At 45.0% G+C, this 22,855-nt stretch overlaps 1 protein-coding gene across 1 annotated transcript in view; it reads right to left on the minus strand.

The window, feature by feature from the left end:
- TSNAXIP1 (translin associated factor X interacting protein 1) overlaps positions 1-22,855 on the minus strand; it is a 480,293-nt gene that overhangs the window by 119,216 nt on the left and 338,222 nt on the right. Inside the window, exon 11 of the mRNA XM_086945262.1 lies at positions 9,095-9,223. Within this exon, the coding sequence (XP_086801388.1) occupies positions 9,095-9,223 (129 nt within the window). The remainder of the gene's footprint in view (positions 1-9,094; positions 9,224-22,855) is intronic.

Raw genomic sequence — 22,855 nt, forward strand, 5'->3', positions numbered from 1 at the left:
AAGGTGGTCAAGGGAGAAGCGACTAGCGAAGGAGAGATAACATAGAAGGGGAGAAGAAAATGAGAGAAGAGAAAAGGAGGCTAGAAAAAACAAGAAAACAGCAGCATGTCTTATTAACAAGACTGAGAGACAGCGGAAGATTAATGAGAGAGAAGGCTGTGAAGAGAGAGGGCTGTGAAGAGAGAGAGAGAAAGGGCGAGTGAGAGAAAAATCTGAGGTAAATTAAGCGCACTCGATTAAGAAGCAGCAGGCCAAGGGAAGATAAGTGGGCATTAATGAGAGGCCACTGGCTTGGAGGGAGAGGATATGGGAGGGGGGAAGGAGGGAGAGTAAACATAAGCGAGTGTGGGTGGGAGAGTAAATGAGAGGAGGGAAGAAGAGAGCGTGAGAGAGAGGGGGAGAGACAGGAGGCGAGAGCATATGGGCATTGCTGTGGGGGGTGGGTGGGCGGGGGAGCAGTAGCCTTTGATGTCTGGTGGTGTGAGAGACAAATGCTGGTGTGCGAGAGGCCAAGCGCGCGCCTGGCGAAGCTTCACGCTTCAGTAGACAACATGCATTGGGAGGGTTGTTTCAACTACAATAGTTCAGAGCTATAAATAGCTCGACCTAAAAATGTTCAACTGAAAATTTATGTTAAATTCTGGTCTGCATGGGGCCCCTATGCTCGTGGGCCCCCTGGGCAACTGCCCAGTATGCCCATGTGTTAAGACGGCACTGTGTAAAACAACACTTACCACCATAAAATGTCGCAAAGTTATATCAGATCAGTATATGCTGTTCAGTAGCACCTTGGTGCAAATGAACACGCGGGATCTGGTACTGGATGCTTCCCCAGTGGTATAGACACGTTTTGAGGTGGCGATGGCAAGCCAAGTGGTTATAATTGGAGAGACTTGAATAATTTGATTCTGCAGCCGCAGTTACTTATGCACACTTGCACACTGGCAATCATCTGCTGCATCATTTATAGAATGTATCAAAAGATTGTGTGTTTTAAACTGAAATAGACAGATTATAAGTGGATACATTTCTCACAGAGAGCAACGCATGCGCAGTATCCAGTCAGGTTGCAAAAGTTAGCTTGCCTCCTTAATGATGTTAATTCCTGTATGGCCATACTCAAATTTATTGATCATGTGACAGGCAGCACCCAGAAGGCGTAGCACACGGATCGTATACAGTTGTTTATATTTGTTTAATAGCTCTGAAATAGGTGTGCACAGTCTATTTTTATCAATTCCTGTATTCAGCCATTAAAGAGGTTATTATACATGGGAGTTCCATGACCCTATAGAGGAACTCAGCTTCTACGTGTTCATGGAACTGTTGGCGACTTGCAATATCCTTATAGTGCATGGCAGGGGGTACTTTATCAAGAATAATGCAACATGTTCATTTCTTTGCACGTTACAGATCATTACAGGAAAAATAGAGTCTTTGTGTATGTTTCTACACATTCTGACCTACAGATGTATTTTTAAATCCTGAGTTACATTAAACAGATTCTGCGCTAGCGCTGTGCAGCCTCAAGTGCGACAGTACAGGGAGAGAGCCGAAAAGCGTCATAACTTAGTTACTTGCCTTGCTGCACCGCGTAGCATGAATTCTAAGTAAATCTGCCCCAAACGGTTTCCATCTCTCTGACTCCTTGATTCAAGTGCTTTCTATCCAGAAGCATGCTTAATAAATATACACTGTACAATGTTTTTCTGTATGGGTAGTCATAGAAACAGGTGATGAAAGAGGCCATATATTTTACGCACCGTGGAAATCCGAAACAGAAAGCAAGTTTTAGAACTTAATTGAGATGTGGCAAATAAAACATTAGCATCTTTTATCACAAGATTTGTGCACGTGTGGGTTTAACAACTTTGAGCAGAACACCACACGTGCCTTACACCAAATATTTTATTCTGCTAGGTAGAAAGAATGTGTTAATAAAATGGGGTTCCTGTAATTCCTTTTTTTTTTTTTATTGAAAGTTCATAGCAATATAGTGTACATTAGGAACAACAGTATATAATAGATACATATAAATATATAAATACGCATGATACAAAAATGGAGACAGCTGATAGCATGAAGTATTATTTACAAAGGAAGGAAATTAATGGGGAGAGAGAGAAGAGAGAGTGGAGGTCATACCAGAGTCAGACAATTGACATAATCTATGAGACCCCACACCTAGAGAACCTCCATATAGCCACAGGTGCCCATATCCGTAGCCCCATTTCCCTAGATTTAATTCCCTTTAGGGCATACAGTTCTGACTCGATGTTATGGATCCCTAACATCCTACAAATCCACATTTGGAAGGTTGGGGCCTCCACATCCTTCCATGCAGCAGCAATTAATATTCTAAAAACAGCTGTTGATATAAAGACCAGCGCCTCAATCTCTGTGCTTAAACCCAGCTTAGCATCACAACCAAGTATTAAAAGAGTAGGGGATGGGTCTATTCTGACAGCTAGCAACCCCTCTAAAAACTTTTCAATCTCCTTTTTAATGGGGCCCAATTTTTCACAGCTACAAAACATATGCAAGACATCGGCTGGCCCATTACCACACCTAGGGCAGTTGTAGTCCGCCCTCTTGCCCCAATTGAACAATTTAACCGGTGTGTAGTATAAATTAAAAAGGGTCTTAAAATGCTGTGCTCTGAGATTTGATGATCGCAAAAACCTTTTATCCATTAATATTGCTCTATCCAAATCGATATCTGGATCAGCCAATTTAGAAGCCCATCCTGTCTCTGTCTTAATCAGATCATCGGGGAGCCTTTCCAGAAATAGCCTATATATTTCCCTGATTCTGCGACCACCACCTTTCATATAATCTAATAATGCACATCCTTTGGATATATTTATACGCGGTCTTTTTGATTTGATTATATTAACCAGCTGCATGTACTTGAACTCTTGACAGCCTTGTAATGAGTACCGTGACTTCAACAATTCGAGGGGCCTACATGCATCTTTTATCATTACTTGGCCTAATGTAGTGATTCCCTGTCTTTCCCAGTGTTTCCAAGGGCCATCACCGCTTAGATGCGGGAATAAACCTGAATTCCATAGTAGAGTGTGTTGGTTATATCTTGGGATACTCTGATTTTTCTGTACAGAAGACCATACCCTCCAGATGTCTTCCAATATTTTATATCCTGATGCCTTAAAGAAGCGCTTGTCATATTTCCTCAGCAATACCCCATGTACTTCCCTCCCAAGCGCCAGCTGATAGATAGAGGGGATATCTCCCTGACTGTGCCTAGGGTCCTCTGGGAAAAAGAGTATAGTCATTTCTGTGAGGAGACAAGCCCAGTTGTAGAACCTGAGATTTGGTATTACCAGCCCACCCTTTTCCTGGGGAAGAGACATGAGTTTATTTGATCTCCTGACCTTGCCGTATTGCCAGACGAAGTTCATGAAGATAGACTCCATTTCTTTAATCAGTATGTCTTCTATTTTAAAGGGAATGGACCTGAATTTGTATAGGATCTTAGGGAAAATTGTCATTTTTATAACATTAACCCTTCCTATGATTGATAAGTGGAAATTATCTATTCTTTTTAGGTCCTGTTTGATCTTTTCCAGTAACGGTACAAAGTTATCTTTGATGATATCCCTTGGCTGAGCGTTGATTGTAATACCTAAGTATACTACTGAGTCCACATATCTATCGTCCAGTTTAGCTATATTTCTAGAGCATAATACCTGCGTCTTAGCAGCCTTTAAGTGATATCCGGATAGTCTCCCAAATTCGGAGGTAATTCTAACTATTTCCCTCAAGGCACTGTCGGGATCTGTAGTAGTTATAGCTAAATCGTCCGCGTAGGCGAGGACCTTTGTGTGGAATCCGTTGGTAACAACTGGCTTAATATTACTATTCATTAAGAGAGTTATTAAGGGGTCTATATATAATGCAAAAAGGATGGGTGAGCACGGGCACCCTTGCCTCGTGCCTCTTGATATGTGAATCTGCCCAGAACACTCACCCATAAGATGGATACTAGCAGTTGGATTGAAGTACATGGCCTGAATTGCCTGCAGGAATCTGGGACCGAAACCTCTATCTTCCATCACTCTCCACAAGAAGCTCCACCTAACGCGGTCGAACGCTTTTTCCGCGTCAGTCAAGGACACCCCCCCCCCCCCCCCCCCCGGCAGCATGGATGTCAAACAGTGTGATGGCTCTTCTTATCTGGTCAGTCGTACCCCTACCTGGGACAAAACCATGCTGCCAGGGAGAGACCAGAGTCCCAATGATCCTCCCCAGCCGCATCGCCATAATTTTAGCACATAGTTTATTTTCGTTTTTTATTAACGATATTGGCCTGTAGGAGCCGGGGGTTGCCTTAGGTTTCCCCTTCTTGTGGAAGACCACAATATTTGTTTCGGTCCAAGATTCCGGTATAACCCCGGTATTCATAACCCCATTAAATAGATCCAATAGCAGAGGTGATGTTTCTTCCTTCAGGCATTTATAGACCTCCAGGGGTATGGCATCGGGGCCTGCTGCCTTGCCAGCTGCTAGATGTTGTAGTGCCTCGGATAGTTCGTCTATAGTAATGCTCTGTTCCAAAGTTTCTCTCTCGCTAGAGGTGAGTTTAGTGCCCATTTCCGGCCAATTTATACCCAGCTCATCAATACCCGAATCTTCCTTATATAAATCTTGATAAAATCTCCTAAAAACATCGAGAATTTCAACTGATTTATTATAGGTCCGGTCCCCTTCTTTAATTTCAGTGATAATATTCCTAGATGTAGCCTGCCTTATCCGCAGAGCTAAAACCCTGCCTGCATTTTCTCCTGTTTCGTACATTCCTGCTCTATGGGTTTGATATTCTGCTGCAGCTTTTTTAGCCAGTTGTCTCTGGATTTCGGCCTTCATGCTGTTCAGCCGTTCTAAACTTGAGGTGCCCTGAATCCCCTGACATACATCTCTCCTATGTTGTTCCTCTGCCTCAGCCAGTTTACCCAGCAGGCGTTCTCTCTCTACCTTGGTTCTTTTCCACATTCGGCCTGTATAACTAATTGTCTCCCCTCTCAGGCCTGCTTTAAAACTATCCCAAACAGCAATGCGAGAGGCACTATATCTATTCGCATCAAAAAACGACTGGGACCAATCCTTTAGGTGCGCTATATAGTTACTATCCACTAAGAGCTTTCTATCGAAGGTCCAAGGTCTAGCTTTTTTCCTTTGTTTGTTAATAGCCATTGTTAGGACAAGGGGGTTGTGGTCCGATATTAACCTAGAAAGCTTTACTATTTCCACATTAGAGAGATAATTAGCTGAAATCATGAAATAGTCCAATTTTGTATGCTTATTGAATGGATGTGAGAAGTATGTGAACCCAGGGTCGTCTTTCTTTAAGCTTCCCCAGACATCCCTCAACCCATGGGATTGGATTATAGAAGATACTGCTCTGAATACCCGGGGCTTGCGGCCTGTATATGAAAGCCCATTTGCAAAATCTGCTGAGATATTTAAATCTCCACAGATTACTATAGGTGCAGGCCAGTTGGTTAATTCCTGCTCTATTTGGTCCATCACCGCCAGGTCATCCAGGTTGGAACCATATATTGAACATATAGTGATGCCTAGGTTCATTTCGCATATTGCCCATCTTCCAGATATATCAGCCTTACATATTTTGACTCCCCCCAGCCCTACCCTGCCAATGATTGCTACCCCCTTTATCATTGATGTCTGTGAGGAGCAGGATAGAATTTCGTACCCCCTTAAATTTAGCCAATGTCTCTTTTTCCATGGTAGGTGAGTCTCTTGTAGGCATAGAATGTCGGCCCCTATTATTTTGATGTACTCCTCGAGCTTGCCCCTCTTTTTCTAGTTATTCAAGCCACCTATATTAAGGCTTACTACATTAAGCTTAGACATAACCCTGTAGGAAACATAGCCATTGCTCTAACCGAACAATTATTCTCCTGGACATATCATGCGAATACGATTCCTCTCTCAACATTTCAGTTATATTGGTATACACTTTAACTGCATGAACTTTCTTTTCTTGTGCTTTTCCCCTCCCCTGTCCCCCCTCCCTCCCCAGAACACATCCCCCCCTGACCCCAACCCCAACCCCCACCCTGGTGGAGCGCGCAGACTAAGTCTGTGCGTGTGATGGATGCAGCGTAGCAGTGGGCTCATTATATACACAGAAAGTTAAAGAACCCCATCTCAAGAATAAAACAAACAAGAACCACCCAGTCAAGAGCCGTGAAGACCAGAAAAAAAAACCAAAAAAAAAACCTCAGAGATCATACATTGCCCTCGATAACCCTCAATAGCCACTGTTCTGCCACCCCTGGGCTTATCAAATTAGAGGTTACTTTTTTGAACATAGTCCGATACTATACTGAATTTAGATATTCCAGAGCTTTGATTTCTGAGGAGAAATATATAGTCTTGCCCAGATGGATTACCTTTAGCTGGGCAGGATTGATAAGATACACCTGTATTTTTTTGTCCTGAAAAGGTTTGATTAACTGTCTTAGTCTCCAACGCCGTTCGACAGTGGTGTGGCAGAAGTCAGGCCTTACGAAGAAGAAACCCCCCTCGAAGGTCCTTTTAGCATCTGGCCTCGCTTTTTCTGCAATAGATTGACGCAACAGAAAGTTCCCTATGTAAATCAGGATTGCTCTGGGCTTATCATCTGCTCTGGCGTTCTGCCTCAATTTAAACGGTATTCGATGCGCTCTCTGGATTTCAGTAGTCCAGTTCCACCCAGCGACATCTGGAAAGGCTTTCTCGAAGATTTTGACAATGAAGGCTTTGACATCTTGCCCTTCACAGCCTTCCGGAATCCCGAGGACTCTGAGATTGTTCCTTCTTAGCCTGTTTTCTAAGTCCTCCAGCTTCCACTGGACATCCTGTGCTTGTGTTCCGAAAGATTCCACTTTACTTGTGGCTGCCGCCGCCTCCGCTTCAGTAGCGACTATCCTCTCTTCCAAATTTGAGACCCTATCTCCTACATTCACACAGGCTTTTGAGAGCTTTCTGACCACTCCTTTCATTTTTCTCATTGCAGCTTGGGCCTTGAGACTGTCTGATCTTGTCTCTTCACGGTGTGCTGTGATTCCTTGATGGATTGATTCCATCATTGTCATCATTGACAACATTGAAAGTTGTGTAGTCTCCTGTGTGGCCTGTGTGACTTCCTGATTCGGTACGAGGCTCACCGCCTGATTAGAGTTTCCTTGTAGCGAGGTTGTTGGAGAATGATCCCATGTTAAATCGGCTTGACCTTTTTGAGGAAACATTGCTTTCACGACCGTTGGTGGTAACCCCCCCTCGGGGTCGCTTTCTGATTCCGGATTACTGCCATCGATATCGGAACTATGCAACTCCTCATCCTCATCCTCTGACCAGTCGGCCTCCTCGGTTACAGAGAAAAAACACTCACTAGGGGTCTTCTCTTTCTCCTTCTCGCCATGGATCGAGCCGCTCTGAATGGTGTTTATGTTTGTTGATATTTGTCCTTGTCTTGGTTCACCCAGGGCAGAGCCCGCAGCAGTCTCCTCCACTGACTCGCCTGTGGCTGAAAGAACAAAATCTTTAGATCCTCCTGAAGTCTCCCCCTCTTGGCCGACTTGAACACTCACACAGTTGATATTTGCGGCGGGGGGAGGGGTTTCGGTTAGCTGCGCCACCGCGCCATCTGAGCACGTAGTTGTCATGTCATTGACTAACATAGGAGTTTTGACCACCTTACCAACAACTTTATCGGCTCCCCCTGCCATTGGGATTGACTGTGCCAAGAGATCCGCCTCCCCTTGAACCCCATTTGAGGCAGCATCCTCAGCTCCCAAGTCCGTATGAGGCTCTGGTTCAAACCCCTCATCCTCTTCGGTACCCGGTGGTGGTGTTGTTCCCGTGACTGGGGCCATTTCAGTGGTTTTAAGTTTTTTTGCCTTTTCTCTTCGATTCATCAATTCCACTACACTTACAGTGGCGGAGGCTGTGGCAGCGGCTTGCCTAGTTCTAACAGTTGGGGGCCTCATCCCTTTAGGGGTGCCCTGCGCTGGTGCCAATTGTCTTAACCGAGTCCCAGACTCGACCTCGATTAATTCTGCCTCGTTTTCCAACACAATCTGGGGCAATACTTGTAGTGCTCGTAGAGTTGTCTACTTCACAGGGATTCGTGGCTATATTAGCGTTTTTCTTCTTAGTCGATGGCTTACCTCCGGTATTGGTTTTCGGGGCCATCCGTGGGGAAAACTGCCGCTTTGCTCTGCTCTGCCGGTAACTCTGTCGGCTGTCTCCACACCTCTTGGATATCGTTCTACCGCAGCAACTGCCTCTGCTGCCGCTGCCTCTACCTCCACTCGGCTCCGCCTGACCTGTAATGGACCGCCCCCTGACTCCGTGAACTCCGCGGGCTCTGCAGGAGTCTCTGCCGGCCAAACCGATCCTCAAGAGCAGTGCAGCAGCGGCCCTCAGCAGTCCAGGTGAGAGCGCCTTTCGGTAAGACGCGATCAGAGGCATCAAAAACCGCAATGTTGATTTCTGAGCGTTTTCGAAACAAATTAATCGCTTTTTACACGTCCTCTCTTGTGTTCAGATCACTCGAGAATATCTTCAGACTATCTCGACGTTGAACGTCGTAAGGTGCCGGGAGGTGCCCCCCTCAGTAAAGTTTAGGCATTAGCAGTTACACAGGGGTATACCGAGGTTAACCACTTCTGAGTCCTCACTGCTTAGCGCTGCTTCTCAGCCGTGCATCACGGCCGCCATCTTGCTCCAAGATCGGATTTGAAAGAATTCCTGTAATTCCATGCAAGATAAAATCATTAAATGTTGGTGAATAACAATTTAAGTTGGATTTTCTTTCTTGTATCAATGTGTGTAAAATGTCAAAATATTTAGCAAATGATGCCCTATGCTGCGCCTTTTAATTGTTCTTTGATCACAATACAGACCACATTATTTGCCTTTCCTTGGCCACATAATTTTGTCAACCCTGTGGCATTATTTGATCCTTACTTGCCACATAACTTCAGTGGCCATGTCTACATGAGACATGGCAACCTGCTTTATAATGGATGCTCTGGAACAAATATTTTCTGTTGCATTACACTACCTCCTGATCGGCCATGTTTTTCTCTCTCCAGACTTCCTTCAGTAGGTTAACCACATCTTTGTGAGTTAACATCAGGTTTTTGACAGGACCCTCCTGTTGTAGATGGACAGGAACACCCAGGCCTATTCCCTGTTAAAAAGAAAAAATAAATAAGCACAGGAGGTTGGGTTAGGGAATCCGAGGTTAGGTGCAAGTGGAGATGGCAAAAGGAATTGAGAAACACAGAAGGGACGTAAAATGAATGGAACAAAGAAAGGGCGGGAAATCAGATTGGAAAAGAGAAATGGAGAGAGGCAAAGATGAATATACGAGGATTAATGATATGAGAGGTAAAAAGTAAGGAGAGTGCACATTTTCAGAATTGGAGTCAACTATTCATCAAACATTGGATTTAAGCACAAAGAATGTTGAAACTGTACCATTTACAACCAACATACCTTTTTCGTATGGTGTTTATATTCTAAGCTACAGAGACATGAGCCTTTGGTCCAAGCACTTTCAGTCCATTTTTGTGGCCCATGGATAAAAAGGCCAGGGGTTGCAACATCTTTCAAAACTTTAGAGATTGTGTTCTTTTTCAAGCTTACCGAAGGGGAACGTTCAATAAAAGAAACTTCATCGCCAATCGTTTCAACCAGCTTGAGATTCGGGGAAAGAGACAAAAAGTAGGCGCTAGCCTACATCATTTCACTCATCCTGAGAGTGGGGAAAGTAGCTGCTGATGTGTGTATGCATAATGCTGAGGGCGATTAGTGTATAGCTAGGCCAAGAATCCCATCAGTGATACTTGGTTTCAGCGTCACGTGGTTTGATAGACCTGTCTAAACCGCGTGTTTAAATTAAGAGGGGATGATGATAACTATGGGCCTTAATACGATGTGGAAACGGGACCGATCAACCTCTGATCGCCGGTCCCGACCGCCTAATTACAATGCAACCGCACATGGTGCAGTCGCATTTCCCATTTCTCAATGGGAGCTTGTGTTATGGGTGTAAACCGGCCATAACACAAGCTCCAATTGAGAAATGGGAGTCTGTGTTCATCCCTGCACCACGTGGCAGGCACCTCAAGGTGCCTGCCACAAGGTGCAGTGATTAACAGGGAGGCACCATAGGATCCCCTTGGCCTGACCGGAGTCAAACTACAGAAGGGGGCCCTGCTAGGGGCCCCCAAACACACCTTTCGACAGGATTTTCATGTTGGAAAGATCGGCATGGAAACCCTGCTGGAAGCGTGCATCGTAATCCAGAAGGCGGAAGCTCCTTCCATTTGGATTACAGGACGGTCTCCAACTGACAGACAGCCTCCTGGAGTCTGTCAAAAGCCAATCGTAATAACTGGCTGGTTTAAATTCTGACCGGCTGTATCCTAATCAGCCAGTCCGAATTTAAACCGACGATGCCAGTCATAAGGCCTCCGACCGACATCGTGATAAGGCCCTCTGTGTTTATGAATAACACTGGTTCTTCCTTAGATAACAAAAGTCATACATTCCCTTGGTCCAACTAATCCTTTACCTACCAAGTTCATGAAACAGCTGCGCCCCTCCATACTCCTTCTCTGAACAAGGATTGTCAATGTACCTATCTCTTAGGGACTGTTTCTTGACTGCTTAACGAAAGGGCAGGTCACCCCATTCCAAAAAACAAATGCAGACCTATCTTACCTCTATAACTACCAATCAAAGTCCAAACACTAACAAACTCTGCTTTCTATAAGGTCAAACATAATAATATGATTCACCTTCTTGAGAAGATGGGACTAGCTGTCCTGTCTGAAACTGGTTTGCTTCCTTCCTTCATAATAGAGCACAAAGAATCAAAGTCAATCATACCTTATCTGACACCACACCAGTCACTATTGGAGTACCTCAAGGATCCACACATTCTCACCCACCTGATGCACACTCTCAGCCACCTTATTCCACTTGCTTATGAAACCTCTTACCGAACTTCTGAAGCTCTTATACATTCACTACCATATGTACACCAATGATAAACAATTGTATTTGAAAATGTCCTCACCTGAAGACATCAAACTTCTCAACTGCACCCTACTGAAAACAAAACAATGGTTACCCGCAATCACCTCATGCTTAAAACTGAATTCCTAATGATCACCCTTCAGAATCACTTTTCTGCCATAGAAGAATGGCTCAAATAACTCACTCCTCTTAACTGCGTCCCACGTGATCGATTCCACTAGATCTTTATGTATAACACTGGACAAATGCCTGAATATGCAAGATCATATCATTGCCACCAACAAGGGAGCCAATTACCAACTAAATATACTGAGGAAAATCAAACCTTTCTTACCACCTGCTGACTTTCATCTAGCTGTTCAATCCTTGGCTATCTCCTGTTTAGACTACAGAAGCGCTACTTTGTCAGGCCTACCTAAAGTAAGGCTGGCCCCACTACAAGACACATTGAATTCAGCTCCTAGGCTCATCACAGGACCCAAGAGATATGACCACATTACCCCAGACCTCAAGCATCTAATATGGCTCTCGTTTGAAGCTAGATTCCAGTTGATGATAGCTTGCATGATTCATGAGGCCCTCTACCACAACACACCTGTCTACCTGGCTAAAATACTTGAAAAATTAGGTGGTAGTCGACCCTCAAGAAACTGTACTCTCCTGCTGCTGAAGCCACAGAAGTTCAACAAAAAGAAGAATTAAAACTGCTCCTTCTCTGGTCTAGCCCCAAGAATATGGAACACACTGCCCCCAGAAATTAGGACAAACCCCTCTACGTTCTTCAAAAAAGAGGTAAGACGGCTTCTACTGTGAAGAACCAGGCCTTTAAGGGCCTAGCGGCACAGGGCACGCCTAAATCTCCGAGCTCACCTGCTTTGTTGTACAGAGACACGGGACACTCTGTTAAGCGTAGACAACAGGATTTATTAGCTGCAGCTATGCATAGTGATCCTAGAAGTACACCAATGGTATGTTCTCAGCAGACTGCCCCTTTACTCCGGGGCTCACAGACTTTTATATTCTTTACATCTGCATAAGAACACTCCCAATGCGCAAAATTTAAACCAATGAAAAGATATGTTTTTTGGGAAAAACAAGACGTCACATGATTAAATTTTCCACCCCATAGGTGATCTTTTGACTAACCCCACAGGTGATTCAATAATGGTGTCCCTGAGTTAATCAACAGTGGTAGACATGTTTGTGTATTGCAGAAAAGGCTAATTTGCAAGGTAGGATAAGGCGGGAAGAAGGACAATGAAAACCAACAGATGGTTTGAAACAAGGATTAGTGAGTCGAGACAAGAATACTGAAGGCCAACAGACAGTTTAGATAAGGATTAGTGAGTCGGGCTGATTCCTGGAATTGACTTCACTTCAAGGATAGAGGTGTTAGTTGATACGTAGCAGTACGAAGGGCAAGAGTTCTCTGTTCGCCGTGTTGCCGGAGTGAGGGCAACGCAAAATGGCGGTGCAATACAAAATGGAATCGGAACCAAATTTCCTCTACTGAATGGATTCTTCCACAAGCTATCTTTTTTTTTTTTTTCTGTTTATTGAACACATTTGTGGATACAGACAGGATGTTATGAAAGAGCATATAAACTTCTGTGTTTCCTTTTTTTAAACATCAAAAGGGAGTGAAGCTTATGATTTAGGAGTTGACTTTCTGAGCCTTGTTCAGCTACTTTATACACGACCGGTAGCCAAAGTCAAATCAGGCCCATACCTATCTGACCGAATTCCTATTGAGTGAGGCACCAGGCAGGGATGCCCATTGTCGCCACTTCTCTTTGCATTGGCCATCAAACCCCTAGCTACATTGCTACATGGGTCACAAGTAGAATGGGGGATTCCTCTAGGTGATGGTCAACACGGAGTGTCATTATATGCAGATGACTTGTTAATATATCTTGAAGACGTCACATTGCCCTGAGATATTGTGGAGTGGGCGCTGCTGGAGTTTGCACTTGTCTCAGGTCTGCATGCGAACTGGGACAAGTCGTGCCTGTATCCTTTCGCGGATACCGTCCTGAACCCGCACATAGCCATTGCCATTAGACCGGTGCATTGGCAGCTATCTCCATTTCGATATTTAGGTATACGCATATACAGGGATCTGATAGATTTGCAGGATGGCATTTTGCTGCGTGCATTATTGTGGTGTGTGCGCTGATGTCTTTCTGGGGCACACTGCCACTGACAGCCATGGGCCGTTTCGCATTAGTTAAAATGGTGGTGCTCCCACATCTATTGTACTATTTTGTAAATTTGCCATCCCACCTTAAGCCGGCGCTATTCAAGAACCTTGAAGTAGATATAAGAAGGGTGGCTGGGGCGCATTGCGGAGCAGAGTGGTCATATCCAAAATGTACCTCTCGATAGCTAACGGAGGTCTTGCGCTGCCGCATATGGAACAGTACTACCTCGCTGCTCAACTCCAATGGGAGGCAAGATGGTTGAGCGCACAACAACTGGAAGATTTGGCGAGCCAGGCACCTGCTCTTACACATTTGCAAGATGTTAGGAATTAATCACCTTGACATGCGAGATTACTGAGCTGTGGTCTTTTTCCCAGGTCCCTAACACCAAATAGCTAGTTAATTTTTAAACGCTCCCTTAACTGAGAAAAGAGGCACGGCAGAACGTAGCCTTTGCTTGGCTTACTGTTCCGGTACCACCCCCCCTCTTCACTTCCTGGTTCCTGACTCGAGGTCTGCGTGGCATTCTTTGGTGTTCACCGAGACTCCGTGGACCCTTTCCCACTTTTGTTGCCTTCATTCCCTGGCCCTGCCTCAGCTGGATGGTCGTTTACTGTGTGAGCGTATCTTTGCCGCGCTTCGGCGTTTCTTGCTTTCTTACGCGAGAGAGTTATAGCGTCTGCCCTTACTTTCCTCACGCATTTAGCGGGCGTTAGTTCGCTCGGTTCTTTTTCCTTGCTACTGTTGTATGATTGAAAATACCTGGCGAGTTCTTTTGTTGTCTTATCCCTCCTGTGAGAGTGAGCGCTCCGCCCTTGTCTCCTTTGAGGGCCGGGTGTCTCTCCTCGCGTGTGTGTGTGCTGCTCCGCTGTTTCCGCCCACAAAAAGCCGGCCGGTGCTCCTCACATCCCCCATATTTTGTTGTCGTTTCTCTGGTATGAATGTCCCTCGAGAGTTCTACTCCTCCTACCCCGATACAGATTATTCAGCCTACCTTTTTGAACTCTTCGATAAAGCCCGCCTAATCTACATTTGGGGTAAGCACACCTGCAGAATCACGCATGTCAATGTCCCCTGCCTGCAGGTTAGTGAAGTAAGGATATATTATGTGTATTGCTTATTTTGTTTTCTAGCCTGGACATCCACCTACGACTCTTGCTGTACCCTGCATACCCCCTCGTATGAGGAGAGTGGTGGACACTCCTAGGGTAATTCCCTCATACTTTTAGGGGACAGTAGACAGGAGTGTGTATCTATTCGCATTCTTGCTCCTGTGTCCTGGAGGTGTAGGGATCCTTCTTCGCTCCCGTGGAAACTTGGTTACTAACCTGACAGAAAGCCAAGCCCACGAAAAATATTTCCCCTGAGAAGATGGAGCCTGATCCCTCGTTAAGTCCTCTAGACCTCCAGGCTCATTCAATAGAAGAACTTACTGCAGCCTTAGTAGCCCTTCAGTCAGAAGTGGGTAGACTAGGGGTCGAGAATCAAAGACTCTTAGCTGAAGTACATCAGTTAAGAACCGGCGAGCGAGAAACAGGCACCATACCCAAGACCAGAAAAAACTACATACAACCCGCTAGGTTCACTTTACCTCCCCCTGGAACAGACCAAGGGGCCAGCGGCGATTCCCTCAGCTCACCTGTCCAAGTCACGGTAAATACCCCTACTCCTGTTCCCCTAGCCATGCCTGAACGATTTACCGGGGATAGCAACAAATACAACGTATTCATGAACCAATGCCAACTCCACTTTTTGTGTAAGACTGCATCTTTTCCTGATGACTCAGCCAAGGTTGCTTTCATAATCTCCTATCTTGCAGGGAATGCGGCAGAATGGGCCGATCCCTTAGTCCAGAACAATGATCCAGCGCTATATGATTTAGATCTCTTTAAAGAAAAGATGAGAAGCCTCTTTGCCAAACATTCATATATGCAAGCAAGTGATACAGAACTGCTCAATTTAAACAGGGCTCCAAAGATCTTTTGTCGTACATTACCAATTTCAATCGTTTGGTGGCGGAAACACATTGGCCAGATGACAAGCGAACTTCATTGTTTTATTGTGGGTTGGGAGATGATTTAAAAGACTTACTCTCTCAAATAGTGAACCCCCAGAAGATTGTGCCTCTTTCATTGATCTAGTGGTCAAATTGGATCATCGCTTGCATGAAAGGAAAGGAGAAAGAACGCAGAATATTGTGCCTAGGTTTATATTACCTAAGATTGAGAAACCAGTACCAAAAGATGTCCCTGAACCCATGCAAATCGGGGGCATACGCGGTCCTTTATCCACAGAGGAAAAAGACAAGCGGCGAAAATTAAACTTGTGCTTATACTGTGGAAAGGGTGGCCACTATGCTAAAGACTGTTCAGTCCGTCCTAAGACACCCAGACTATCAGCTACTAGTCTTTCTAGTTCGGAAAACTAGCAAGCTTGAGGAATAGAGAGGTCACTTCCTCAAGCTGCATCCCTCATCAGATCTCTACCAACAAAATACACGTAGTCAAACATTTCACCTTACCCATTACACTCACTTACAGCGGAAACAAGCAATTATCTATGTCTGTCCTCCTTGATTCAGGAGCAACTGGAAACTTCTTTGACATTAAACTAGCTAAACAGTTGGGACTGTCTTTTGTTGCAAAACCCCAGCCCGAATAGTATATGGGCAGTAGATGGGTCCGAGTTGTCTTCAGGGATGATCAGTTATCAAACTCCACCTGTGATTATTGTGTTTAATAATGGGCATTCAGAAAGTCTTGTTTTTGATCTTATAGACGCTTCTAATTTTGGTGTTATTTTAGGAGTACCTTGGTTACAAGTACAAAATCCCGTTATAGACTGGGTTAAAAGAACAGCTACCTTGATGTCCCCGTATTGTAAAACCAAGTGTTATTTAGAAGCCCGAGAACCTGAACTCCCCTTATACTGTGCTGTCCAAACAGGACTAGATCTGAAAGTACCTGAACAATATGCAGACTTTGAAGAGGTGTTCAGTGAACAAGAAGCAACTAAATTACCTCCTCACAGGAGTTACGACTGCAGAATTGACTTAAGTCCCGGCGCAGATTTGCCCTGTAGTCGAATTTATGCTTTAACACCCGCAGAAAATGACTATCTAAAAAACTATCTGGACGACATGCTATCAAAAGGTTTTATCCGACATTCTACTTCCCCCGTGTCTTCTCCTTTGTTTTTTATAAATAAAAGGGAAGGCGGACTCAGGGCATGCCTAGATTATAGAGCCTTGAATAAGATCACAATAAAAAACAAGTACCCTCTGCCTCTGATTCCAGTCCTTTTGGAACAGATAAAAGGAGCAAAAATCTTTACTAAGATAGATCTCAGAGGTGCTTACCATTTAATACGCGTTAAACAGGGCGATGAATGGAAGACCGCATTCCGCACCAACTATGGGCTATATGAGTATTGTGTAATGCCATTCGGTCTGTGCAATGCTCCAGCTGAGTTCCAGTACTTTATCAACGACATCTTGCGTGAATATATCGACATCTTTGTGATCGTCTATATAGACGATATGCTTATATTCTCGCAGAATGAGAAAGACCACGTGGAACATGTACGAAAGATCCTTACCAAGTTAAAAGAAAATCAGTTGTTCGCCAAATTGGACAAGAGTATGTTTCACACTACCGACGTAGATTTCTTGGGCTTTACTATCAAACCTAATGGCCTGCAGATGGATCCCAAGAAGATTGAGGCCTTGGTGAACTGGAAAAGTCCTACTTCTGTGAAGGAAATACAATCATTCCTAGGATTCGCTAATTTTTATCGGCGGTTTATTGATCACTTCTCTGATACTATAGCACCAATAACCAGACTCCTGAAAAAAGGAGTACCCTTTCAATGGTCCAATGAAGCAGAAAGAGCCTTTTGTGACTTAAAAACCCAGTTCACTACTGCGCCTATCCTCCATCACGCCGATAATACTCAACCTTTTTTTGTAGAGGCGGATGCTTCTCAATACGCGGTGGGAGGCATACTTTCACAGAGAGACCCTGAGACAGGACACATGCACCCTATAGCGTATTTCTCCAAGACCCTATTACCAGCAGAGAGAAATTACACTATAGGTGAGAGAGAATTGTTAGCGATTAAATTGTCCTTCCAGGAGTGGAGGCATCATTTACTAGGATCCCCACATGTTGTCACCATATATTCGGACCACACGAATCTTCAGTTTTTTAAATCAGCTAGAGCTCTCACTCCCAGGCAAATGCGGTGGTTATTATTCTTTAGTGAATATGACTTTATAATCACTTATCGCCCAGGGACACAGCAAGGAAAAGCTGATGCCTTGTCAAGGCTGGGTCATGACAAAGATGTGGAACAAGAACAACCCTGTCCTATAATACCCGAAAACAAAATACTGGGTGTGGGGAAAAAGAGCAGGACCTTCTTGAACAAATCAAACATCTTCTCTTAGATTTATCACAGGAAGACTGGTTGAAGAATCCACTACACACCATTAGAGAAGGATTATTCTATCATGACAACAAGTTGTTTGTCCCTGCTCCAGAGTTGAGACTGACAATCCTAGAATGGGTTCATAGTAGCACCTTGGCTGGTCATCCAGGCATTAGAAAAACCCATGACTTATGTAACAGGTGGTTTTGGTGGGAATCCATGTTCAAAGATGTAACAGCATATGTACAAGCTTGTGCCACTTGCGCTCGCCACAAGGCGTCGCATTGTGCTCCCACAGGGCTCTTAAAAAACATAGCCATTTCTCCTCATCCTTGGCATACGATTAGCATGGATTTTATGACGGATTTGCCCTCCTGTCAAGGTTTTACCTCGATCTATGTGGTTGTTGATTTACTGTCCAAAATGGGACATTTTATACCTCTGAAGCAAGTGCCTTCCTCCAATGAACTAGCATCTGTTTTCCTGAGAGACATTGTCAAGTTACATGGTTTACCCACGGTTATAATCTCAGACCGAGGTCCACAGTTCGTCTCAAATTTCTGGAGGGGGTTGTGTTCTATGCTAGGGATAGACCACCGATTATCCAATGCTTATCACCCCCAAACTGATGGGCAAACAGAAAGGACCAATCAAACCCTAGAACAATTTTTGCGGTGTTTATTGACTTCCCTTCCATCCACTTGGGTCCAAGCCTTACCTTTGGCCGAATTCGCCTACAATAATTCTATCCATTCCGCTACACATACCTCCCCTTTTTTCTTTGTGCAGGCACAACACCCTAGGATGATCCCTATTACCATCCCTCCCGAGGACTCCTCTGTACCTTCCCTTGACGAACACCATGCCCAAATCAAGCTAGTATGGGAAACAGCAAAGACTGAGTTAAGTAAGGCTAAAGAAGCGATGAAAAACAAGCCGATAAACACCGGAGACCCGAACCCATGTACACAATAGGGGAGAAAGTGTGGCTGTCCACCAGAAATCTAAAGATGGAAGGATCGAAAAAAACTCCAGCCCAGGTTCATAGGTCCCTTCCCTATTGAAAAGGTCATATCCCCTGTTACTCTGAAATTGCAACTTCCCCCTTGCATGAAAATACATCCTGTTTTCCACAGCTCCTTGGTAAAGAAATATATTCCGTCTATTGTTCCTGAAATCCCCCCTCCACCGATACAAATTGATGGAGAAGCAGAATACGAAGTGAGAAAGATTCTAGATTCCGGAAAACTAGAGGCAAACTCCAGTAACTCATCGATTGGGTAGGATACCCCCCAGAGGATAGGTCATGGGAACCTGCAGAAAACATACATGCAGCGAGATTGATTCAACAATTCCACAGACTTCATCCTGCTAAGCCTGGTCCTCTGAAGAGGCCTTTGAGGAGGGGTACTGTTAGGAATTAATCACCTTGACATGCGAGATTACTGAGCTGTGGTCTTTTTCCCAGGTCCCTAACACCAAATAGCTAGTTAATTTTTAGACGCTCCCTTAACTGAGAAAAGAGGCACGGCAGAACGTAGCCTTTGCTTGGCTTACTGTTCCGGTACCACGCCCCCTCTTCACTTCCTGGTTCCTGACTCGAGGTCTCCGTGGCGTTCTTTGGTGTTCACCGAGACTCCGTGGACCCTTTCCCGCTTTTGTTGCCTTCATTCCCTGACCCTGCCTCAGCTGGATGGTCGTTTACTGTGTGAGCGTATCTTTGCCGAGCTTCGGCGTTTCTTGCTTTCTTACGCAAGAGAGTTTTCGCGTCTGCCCTTACTTTCCTCATGCATTTAGCGGGCGTTAGTTCGCTCGGTTCTTTTTCCTTGCTACTGTTGTATGATTGAAAATACCTGGCGAGTTATTTTGTTGTCTTATCCCTCCTGTGAGAGTGAGCGCTCCGCCCTTGTCTCCTTTGAGGGCCGGGTGTCTCTCCTCGTGTGTGTGTGTGCTGCTCCGCTGTTTCCGCCCACAACAGCCGGCCGGTGCTCCTCACATCCCCCATATTTTGTTGTCGTTTGTCTGGTGTGAATGTCCCTCAAGAGTTCTACTCCTCCTACCCCGATACAGATTATTCAGCCTACCTTTTTGAACTCGATAAAGCCCGCCTAATCTACAGTTGGGGTAAGCACACCTGCAGAATCACGCATGTCAATGTCTCCTGCCTGCAGGTTAGTGAAATAAGGATATATTATGTGTATTGCTTATTTTGTTTTCTAGCCTGGACATCCACCTACGACTCTTGCTGTACCCTGCATACCCCCTCGTATGAGGAGAGTGGTGGACACTCCTAGGGTAATTCCCTCATACTTTTAGGAGACAGTAGACAGGAGTGTGTATCTATTCGCATTCTTGCTCCTGTGTCCTGGAGGTGTAGGGATCCTTCTTCGCTCCCGTGGAAACTTGGTTACTAACCTGACACAAGAGGCCGAGTTGTTCCACGCCAACAGGAGAGGGAAGCTGCTGGCCCAGCTGATGCTGGAAGTAGTATATTACTGCTACCGCCGTAGTCTGCAAGTTAGGCGTAACGTGGTCTTGTATGCACGGTCCCTACCTGTGGTGGGCAAAGCCAGGAGACACGGTGCTGTAACGGGAGCGGAGCTAGTGCAATGGGAGGAGGCAGGAATTTTGACGTTTGGGGATCTTTATAGTGAGGGGCAGCTGTTACCTTTTGAGACGTTGGCAGCCGACTCAGGCCTGCCACGGGGCAATTTTACTAAATGCAGCGGTTATAGGCAGGTTGCGGATGGTGTGGGACAACATAGAGCAGGAGCTGCCCAGGTAATTAGTGGTGCAATATTTGCATGAACTGGGTGCAGGCCGCCATCTGTTAGATGGCTCGCTGGGGCGATGACAGCGCATACGGTGCCGCAATTGAGCTCTTTCCGCGCTCATTGGAAGGCTGATTTGCAGCGTCCATGCGCCGACCGCGGTTGGTTGGTCATTCTTGAGGGTATAACAATGTACCGAGCCGTCGGTTGCCGGTAACGAGGTACCGACGGTTAGAGCGGTGCCTCCTGTTTTTCCTGAGCCATTGCCAGGTAAGATGAGGCAGCTTTCTTTGAACAAAAAGACACCGTCTGTCAAAGGATGTTGTATGAGGAAGGATTTCTGTTCACACCGCGAACCGGGTGACTATGGTGGTATAATTCAGATCCATTATATTATATAGGTTTCTTGGTATATAAAAATGTTTTCCTTTGCAGTAGCTATTCAGTAGTAGGTCCTGAAGAAAGCCCGGTTAGAGTCAGTTAACCTTAGATGCTGAAACATGTTGACCATGTTAAGATTCTAGATAGTTATTTGTTAACACTATCTTTGCACTGTTTTTAGTTTGAACTATGAGTTACATCAATAAAGTTAGGTTTCTCATAGATCAATTTTAATTTTTTTTCACTTTGTTCACCTTTGCACTGCACCAAAAAATCCCATTTGATCACCATCTGTTTACATCTGGTAAGATTCCATTTTCTCAGTAGGGATCACTTACTCGGGCGTTTTGCAGGCTGTGAATAAGTTTGTAGCCCCTGTTAAGCCCTGAGTATTGTGGATAAGGAGACCCTGATGAAGATAAAGATCACTAAGTTTGGTGACTGATGGGTATCCAAGGAAGAGATAAGATTTCTCTCTATATTCAGAGTGGCTTGTTGAATGTTTTATGATGGTTTGGATAATGTTTGTTTAGACCCGGGAATATCTTTGTTGTTGTACACTGATTTTCATAGGGCTGTGTATTCACGCTGGTCTTTAAAATTAGCCTTAGACGCCCCCCCTTAAAGTATTTATTTTTTGTTAATGTTAGGATTTCCCAAGAGACCCTGGGTTGTTTCCCAGCCCATACCAGAGAGATCATGTTTGACTGCAGTTTCCGCCTAAAGCTGTTGTTGAGTGGAAGGGGAAGATTAATAAATAAATAGAGGAATTTGGGCAAAAATAAAAATGTTGCTATAGCCAGCCGACCTGTCAGTGATAAAGACAATCCCGTCCAGCTCTTCAGGTGTTTTTCCAGCCAATCCATCAGTTGGCCATAATTGGAGCGTCATAGTTCCTCAACGTTATAGCTTAGCTATTTCACTGGGCTCTCCGCCCAACAGAGCGGGAACTCATATTGGAATTTCTCCGTAACCTCAGTTAGCGGGAAAATTCCCAGCTTTTTCCAGTTGGTAAGTACTCCCGATAACCCCCAAACCTACAACTCTCTGATCAGGGGATCTAGATTTTCTGCTGGGCGTTTAACATATAATGTGACATCGTCTGCGAATAGGGAGAGGAGTATCACCCTAGGGGAGAAAGGCAAGCCTCGGTGTGCATGGTGCTGCTGTATGCGGTCTGCAAGGGGCTCTATTGCTATAGCAAAAATCAAGGGAGAAAGTGGGCACCCCAACCATGTGTCTTGGGAAACTGAGAATGGAGGGGATATCACTCCATTTACCCTGATCCTTGCGGTTGGGTTCGAGTATAGGAGGGCGATCAGTTTAATGAATTTGGTGCTCAGACCTCTGCAGGTTAGAGGCATGAAGAGGTATGGCCCTTCAAGAGAATCAAATGCTTTGGTGGCTTCTAAAACAATCACAGCTCCCACAGCGACTGGTCCACTTCTAGCATTGTGGTGAAGAATGGTTATACAGGTTATGCGCTGTGGCCCTGCCGGGTACAAAACCCGCACTGATCCGGTCGCATCATAAGAGGCAACAGGGGGAGAAGCCTCTATGCTATGAGCTTTGAAAGGATTTTGTTGTCAAGATTAATCATGGACAGCGGCCTATAAGAGTCAAACCTCTGGGGCTCTTTATCCGGTTTCAGGAACGTAATGATGAGCGCTTCTTGAAGTGAACGAGGAAGCTTTCCTCTGTCCAGTGATTCCTAGTACATATTTATGAGGTGCAAGGCTAATAATGACGCATATTCTTTGTAAAATGCTGCCAATAAGCCGTCTAGGCCTGGAGTCTTATCTCCTGGCAAGCCACAAATGATTCTGGCAACCTCCTCCTCCGTAAATGGCGCTTCTAGGTAGGATCGGAGCCTGTTTTCAAGCCACAGCAGCTGTATGGAGTCAAAGAATTCCTCGAGCTCAGGGGGAGATGCCTCCTGGTTGCTAATATCATGAGGAGTAAAAGGATACCTTTTTGTTACTGGACGGCCGCCTA

This window comes from Lissotriton vulgaris, chromosome 12 (assembly GCF_964263255.1).
Source record: "Lissotriton vulgaris chromosome 12, aLisVul1.2, whole genome shotgun sequence".
Classification (NCBI taxonomy): Eukaryota; Metazoa; Chordata; class Amphibia; order Caudata; family Salamandridae; genus Lissotriton; species Lissotriton vulgaris.